Source organism: Leishmania infantum, contig 2, assembly GCF_000002875.2.
Source record: "Leishmania infantum JPCM5 WGS CACT00000000 data, contig 2, whole genome shotgun sequence".
Classification (NCBI taxonomy): Eukaryota; Euglenozoa; class Kinetoplastea; order Trypanosomatida; family Trypanosomatidae; genus Leishmania; species Leishmania infantum.
In genome coordinates this window covers 1-6,623 of record NW_004057912.1, presented here as the reverse complement: position 1 = coordinate 6,623, position 6,623 = coordinate 1, and the positions used below count along the sequence as shown (strand labels likewise).

General features: G+C 65.7%; 2 protein-coding genes across 2 annotated transcripts; both read right to left on the bottom strand.

The window, feature by feature from the left end:
- Positions 1–1,574: 1,574 nt before the first annotated feature.
- Positions 1,575–2,762, bottom strand: LinJ_31_3370 (hypothetical protein, conserved; the record flags this gene model as incomplete). Its single annotated transcript, XM_003888413.1, has 1 exon — positions 1,575–2,762. One exon carries the CDS (start codon positions 2,760–2,762, stop codon positions 1,575–1,577), a length of 1,188 nt encoding a protein of 395 aa, XP_003888462.1.
- Positions 2,763–3,850: 1,088 nt separating this feature from the next.
- LinJ_31_3360 (hypothetical protein, conserved) lies at positions 3,851–6,247 on the bottom strand (the record flags this gene model as incomplete). Its single annotated transcript, XM_003888412.1, has 1 exon — positions 3,851–6,247. The coding sequence occupies one exon, from the start codon at positions 6,245–6,247 to the stop codon at positions 3,851–3,853; it is 2,397 nt and encodes a 798-aa protein (XP_003888461.1).
- Positions 6,248–6,623: the final 376 nt, after the last annotated feature.

Here is a 6,623-nt window from a genome sequence, read left to right as displayed (position 1 = left end):
AAAAACAGCTTTTGGAGCAGGGTGAATGGGAAGACCCAAGCGGCAACAGATGCGATGCACGGAAACGGTGGGTAGCACAACTGACGCCCAGAGAAAGGGCCATTCAGACATACAGACGGCAACGCACACGGCCGTGTCGAGCACACACAGCACTGACGGAGCGTGAGCGAGCGAGCGAAGGGCTCGATGATGCTGCGGCTGTTGTTGCCACGCTTTCGGCGACCCCGCGTACTGGTGCGACTGCACATGACGAGCGCCTTTACGCGGCAGGTTTGGTGCTGCCATCGGCGAGGCCGCCACAACCGCGCGATAGGCATTGAGCGTCACGCGCTCGGCCGTGTCCATGCCGGGTCGTGCGGGGTGGCGGCAACGCACGACGCACAGGAAGGTTGGGAGGCTGCGCATCCGCTTCGACGCCAGACGCCAGCAAAGGCGCTGGCTGCCACTTGCCACTGATGGGTACTCAGCTCACACAACTCCTCCACAGCGCGCGGGTGCGCGTCTGGCGCCATCGGCACACTTCGCGGAGGCTGTGGCACGTCGGCCGAAGTGCGAGGGCGGCGCCGGCAGCGGCGTTCGATAGAGGCGAGGAGGGGGGACACCTCAAGGCATGCGCGTGTGCGCGTTGGGCCGTTTCGCGGGAGCAGCTGTCTTGCCCGGAGCTCATAGACTTCTTCCGCGGCTTGTGATTGCTGCCCGACTCGCCGTGGCACACGGTCAGCGTCGCTGGCGCACCGACGGCGGTGGGCAGCGATTCCGCCCTGTCCTCATCGCCGTGATCAGCGTCACTCTGTTGCTTGTCAGAAGGCTGTTCAGGTGGGTCTCGGTGGCCAGGGATGATGCTGCAGTGCTGCATCGACGTGGCGGACAGGCGCACCGGTGAAGAACACCACAGCGGGAGATGAGCGGGGCGCCGGGAAGGCGTGCCCTCGCGTGTGGGCGCTCACGTGCGTGCGAGTGCGCGCGTTTGTCCGACAGTGGCAGAGGGCGGCGCGTTGCTCCCGACCGACGTCATCGCTCCCCCTTCCCTCCCCACCCTGACACGCGGACGCAGGCACACACGCACACACACGCACGCGCAGTGAGAGAGTTAATGGATGGGAGGAGCGACACAGGCGGCGGTGGAGGGGGACGGATGCAAAGACAGACCCCGTCAACTCACCGCAGAATCAGCCTCCGCGTCACTGAGCCCCTCCACGCGGTGGGATCCAGCGTGATCCTCTCTGCGCACTTGCTCACCACACGGCACTCATGCCGGCCATCGCCATCGCTACCTTCGATGCGGCTGGTGTATGGGCGCGGGCAAGAGAGGCAAGACTACCCCGCTACCATCGCTCCTCCTCTCTCGCGCTCGCCTCGTGCTGCGTAGGCGACATGCCACATCATCACCAGGCGCTTCGGGATGCCCTACATGGAAGCAGGCGTCATGCGACGACGGGAGGACGGCGAGAAGGACGGCAGAGGACAGCGGCAGTGGCGAGAGCGCACACATGCATGTCTGCTGACACGGCGATCACCCAGGACGACGACCGCATCGGTCGTTCCTCGCCATCGTCTCGCTATCTACGCCTCCTTCACCGGTCGAGGAAGTAACGCTCCCAGAACGTGCGGTTCGTGACATCCATGGCCAGCTCAAACACCTCGGTGTGACCGAAGTTGCCCTTCTCCTCGCGCGAGCTGTGCTTGTGGCGAAGGCAGATGGGCTCGTCGTAGTGTACAAGCATGTTCAAGGCGCCGCCGGTGATGGGGTCCGTGGCGACGACGGACTCGAACAGCGGCAACGCCGGGTCGATGCGGTGGTCTTCGGGGCCGCAGTGGACCTTGTACTGATTCCAGCGGCCCTTGTGCACCTCCTCGCACTCGACGCGGTAGTTGCCGTACCTCTTCATGAGCGGGTCGCGCATTATGCTGAAAGACCGCGGTGTCTTGGTCATGTCGGCGAGCTTGAGGCTGTGCACGAGGTGGTGGTTGTCGCCACGCGGGTCGAAGCGAAAGCAGCCGAAGGCGTCCCGCTCCAGCAGCAGCAGCTCTTTCATCAGCTCCTCCACCACCGGCGGCATCGCCTCTCCGACGCGCTCGCCCGTTTCCACGTTGCGCGGGTGTCTTTCGAACGCGAGCGTCATCTTCACCAGAAAGTTGTCAGTGCGCACGTCAGAGGCGATGATGGTGCGCACGATGACGGCTGCTGGGACGTAGGGGCTGCTCGACACCGCCATCAGCCGTGCGTAGTGGCTGCACGCCGCACGGAGCTCGTGGGCGAGGAGGCGGCGCAGTGGGTCGTGCCTCACAGCGTGCCACGTCTCTTGATCGCGCGGGTCGGCGTGCGAGTCGTGGTAGCGGCGGTGGCCGCCTTTGCTAACGTCCATATGCAGCAGCATCTTGCGGCACTCCACCTCCGCATCTTCAAACAACTCGCGCAGCTCGCGCTGCGGCACGTCACCCTCCAGCATCCGCTGGAAACCCTCCGCGAGCAGCATCCGCGGCAGCGACGGCAGCGGAACGGTCTCGAGGGCGCCCAGGAAGCGGCGAATGAGGCGATCTTGGTTCAGGAAGGCGTGACGCAGGTAGATGGAGGGTGGGCCGGAGCTGTACACACGCATCGGGATCAGATTGCGTAGGAAGGAGCGCTCGTTGTCTGCCGCCACCGACGGCGGTGCTGCTGCTGCTGCTGCTGAGGGGGAGCTGCTTGCGGCGCCTGCGGCAGCGGTTGCCGCTGCTTTCTGGGACGCCAAGGTCTGCAGTAGACGTATGCGCTGCCACATGGTCAGCGAAGGACTGGCGGAAGGGTGGAGTGCGCTGGGGTGTGGGTTCGGATGGAGTTCCACGAAACGAGCACCGCACGAGCCAGCCGACAGGTGACGCGCGAGTTGCGTTCCTATCGATATGTATATTATGTGCGCCTCTGTCGAAGGGCAAGTGAGGGAGAGGAAGAGAGGGATGGGGAGGTAACAGGACGACGGAGATGCGCAGGGGCAGACACGCGAGCGCAGAAAGCGCCCCCGTTGATGGACCATCACCGACGGCGAAGGCCACAACGACCGGCGGTGATGGTGATGGTGGTGGTGAGGAGAAGACCGGACAGGGCAGGACACGACAGGGAAAGAACAGCAGGGGGGGGGCAGGGAGTGGTCGAGCCAACCTCTTCTGAGACCTGTGCGTCTCCACGACTACCGTGCTCACTGCCGGCCCACTACACCACCGTTAACCCACCCCCGAACCCGCCCTCTCTGAGGCGCCATCACTGCTTCCTGTTTCTTTCCGCACAGGGACGCTCTTTAGCGAGGGCGAGCGCCTCGCGCGTTGAGTGGTGCGGTTACCGGCACACGAGGAACAACACCGAACACTGCAGACGCGCCATACACACAAAAAAGCGAAAATCAACCATTGAGAGACGAACGGACGCGTGCACACGCACGACGGAGGGTGTGGGGGGGGGGCGGCGACGAGCCTTGCTGCCCCTCCGCCTCGCACCTGCGTCCGTCTGTCCATTCTGCACAGCCCTGTGTGCGTGTGCGGCGCATTTCCTTCTCCGCGCCCCTTCTTTAGTGTTTTATCCCGCCTTAATCGCTGCGCTACAGCCTGAAGCGAGGCGAGAGATCAGAGAAGGCACGAAGGAGGGGTGATAGCGGTCGCGATGCAGCGGCAGGGCGACCGCTGCGTGCGCTTGTGCGTGCAGCACCACGCTCCTTGGCAACCGTCCCTCCCTCCCTTTCTTCCTTCCTTCACCTCTCACCTTGCTTCCTCTCCTTCCACAGGCTCCAGCACTTTACTCGTTCCGCACATGCCACCGCCGCTGCGGTGTCCTGCCCCCCCCCCCCCCCCACTCCCTGCGTTTACACACGCGCGCAGGCTACGCGCCGCGCTTCACACCACGCTTGTTCGCCTTCTTGCCACGCCCCTTGATGCGACGCGGGCCACGCTTGATGTAGCCCGGTACACGCGCCGAGGGGTCGATCGACTTGTAGTTGCGGTTGAACCGCTCCTTGTTGAACTCCTTGATGGCGCGCTTCTTGCGCGCGCGCGCGGGCAGCTCGACGATGCCCTTCCCTCTGCTCTTGGAGAGCCTCTGCCCCGTCAGCAGCTGGCGGTCGCGCGTTTTGCGGGCGCGGTCGGTGCCATCGTCGCTGTCGTCGTTGTCATGCTCGTCGTCGCCGTCGAAACGGATGCGAACCTGCTCCGTCTTGCCCGCCGTGCGTCGCGTGACTATGTTGTCAAGCACCTTGAACGCCTCTGGGTGCTGCTCGAGGAAGGCCTGAAGGTTCACGCCGAGGGTGCCATCGAAGCGCGAGTTGAAGTGCATCCACTTGCCGATGAGGTTGCCGACGTCGCCGATGTACATCGGACGTGGCACGCGTGGCATCGCCATCAGCAGTTCCTCCACGGCCGCCTGGTGCAGGCGAGCCACCTGTCGCTGCCGCTCACCCGTGATGGGGAACGTCTTCCACGGGAGCTCAATGACGCCGTAGTTGCCGCTCGACGCCACAGCTGCGGCACCGGCGGTGCCGGCCATCGACTTGACCGCGAAGCAGCGCAGCTGCTCCGTTCGCGACTGCGTCGTCTCGCGCGACCCTTTCAGGCGGCTCGATAGCACTGCTGGCACCGATGCAGCACGGCCGCCTTTCTTCATCTTCCGCACCCGCTGCTTGCTCGACGTGGGGAGCAGCAGGCCGTCGTCCGCCACGAGGAGGCCACAGCAACGCAGGTACGCCTCCAGCGACCCGGCGTCGTGGGCGAGGGTCAGATCCCACTGCAGGCGGCGGTTCACCTCGTCCACCGGGAGCGAGTACGGGCCGACGGCATCGTATATGAGATGCATGAGAATGACGTAGAAGACGCCATTGGCGCTGTCAAGCTTCGCCGTGAAGCGTTGCCGGACACGGTGCACGGCCGCGCTGCGGGCGTGATCGGCGCCGTCGAGGCTGCTCGGGCCAGGGAGGTACCGGTACAGTCCCCACGCCATGGCGAAGGTGTCGAGCACGGCCGGGGAGGCGATGGGGTGTAGATGGCACACCGTCGCCTGCAACTGCAGGTTGGGCAGGTGGGTGTAGTAGTTCGCGTAGCGGGCCACCTCCTGCGCCGAGGGGGCACTGACGCCGCTGGCGACGACCGGCGTGGGGCGTGTGGTGGAGGCGAGGGATGGCGCGTACGGCGCCGCTGCTGCCACCTCGCTCTTGTGCAGCCGGCGCTTCTTCGACTTGTTGGCGGCGTCGCTGGCGCTCTCCTGGCCCGATGCGTTAGCCGCCGCTGCGGCTGCTTCGGCTTCGACATCCGCCATGCGCGGCAGCAGTCGGCACACGGCCGCTATCGCGCGGAGCGCCGCGTCGGCAAGGGTTGCGTTCTTGGGCGCCTCGAAGCGGACGGAGCGGTCACACAGGAAGCGAGCTACGTACGCGAGGCGGTGATGCGCGTGGACGAGGCTGGCGGCGCCCCAGTTGCAGCACAGCGTGTAGTAGAGCTTCGACTCTAGGTGCCCCGGCTGATGCTGGTAGCAGCGGACGAGCCGCTGAAGCGCAGCAGCCATGTCGCCGTTGGCGAAGCACGTGCAGACTTCATCGTCCAAACATGAGGCAGCCGCCGCTGCTGCGCCGCCGTTCCCAGCAGTGCTGCTGCTCGGGGTCGAGGACCCCGGGGCGGACAGCGCTGCTGGCTTCCAGCAGAGCGGCTGCCTATCCTCGCACAGCACCTCGAGTGAGGTGTAGGTGTACGACACCACGCCATCATTGCCATCGTCCTTCGCCGCATCGTCGCTTGTGGGGCCGGCCGGCCCTGTGAAGAAGACGGCTCGGGTCTGCACCCCTTGCAGATCCTCTGCATCCACGACGTCTGGGAGAGTAACCAGCAGGGAGTGCGACGGCGCTCCGGTCAGCCACAACGACGCGGCGCCGCTCACCGCCGTCGACGACGACGTTCGAGCCAGTGCCGAGGCACGCACCACCGCCGACGTGGCAATGACGATACACCGATGGGAGGTGAAGTAGCGGGAGGGTGATGCCGCCGTGGCGGCAGCAGTGCTCGCAGTGTTGCTGCTGCTGTTTTTAGTGGCGGCGGCGACGCTTGATTGGGCTGGCTGCTCTGAGACAGCGAGCTGCAGCGTACCGGCGAGACCCACACACCGCGCTGCCCACGCGAAAGCGTGGGCGCTCTGCACGTCTCCGGCCACGACCAGCACCTGCACGGCCGACGGCGCCGTATTGCGCTGCGCAGACAACGCCACGTACTGCGCGGCAGCCAGCATGGCAGGCCACATGCAGCGCTGAAGCGGCTGTTCGGCGCTGCCCTTCGCAGCCTCCGTCACGACAGGGCGCACGACTGCGCGGGGCACATCGAGCGGCAGCTCCGGGGTGACCTGTGCCCAGTTGTTCTTCTTGCACACCGCCGCGTTGGGCAGTGGCGGCCAGGGGGCAAGCGTTCCACCAGCGGCGGCCTTCTTATCGGCGCATGTGTCTTTACCCGTGCCGCTGGCAGCCTCATCACCTGCGCGGGAACGCTTACCGCCACGCGCCTGGCGGCCCTTCTCCGTGGTCCCTGCAGGGGCGGCAGCCGCAGCGTCAGCCGGCAGACGCTTCGTCTTCCGCACCACGCCGCTCTTGTGGAGGGTGTTGCGGGCTAAGCCAGTCTGGCGA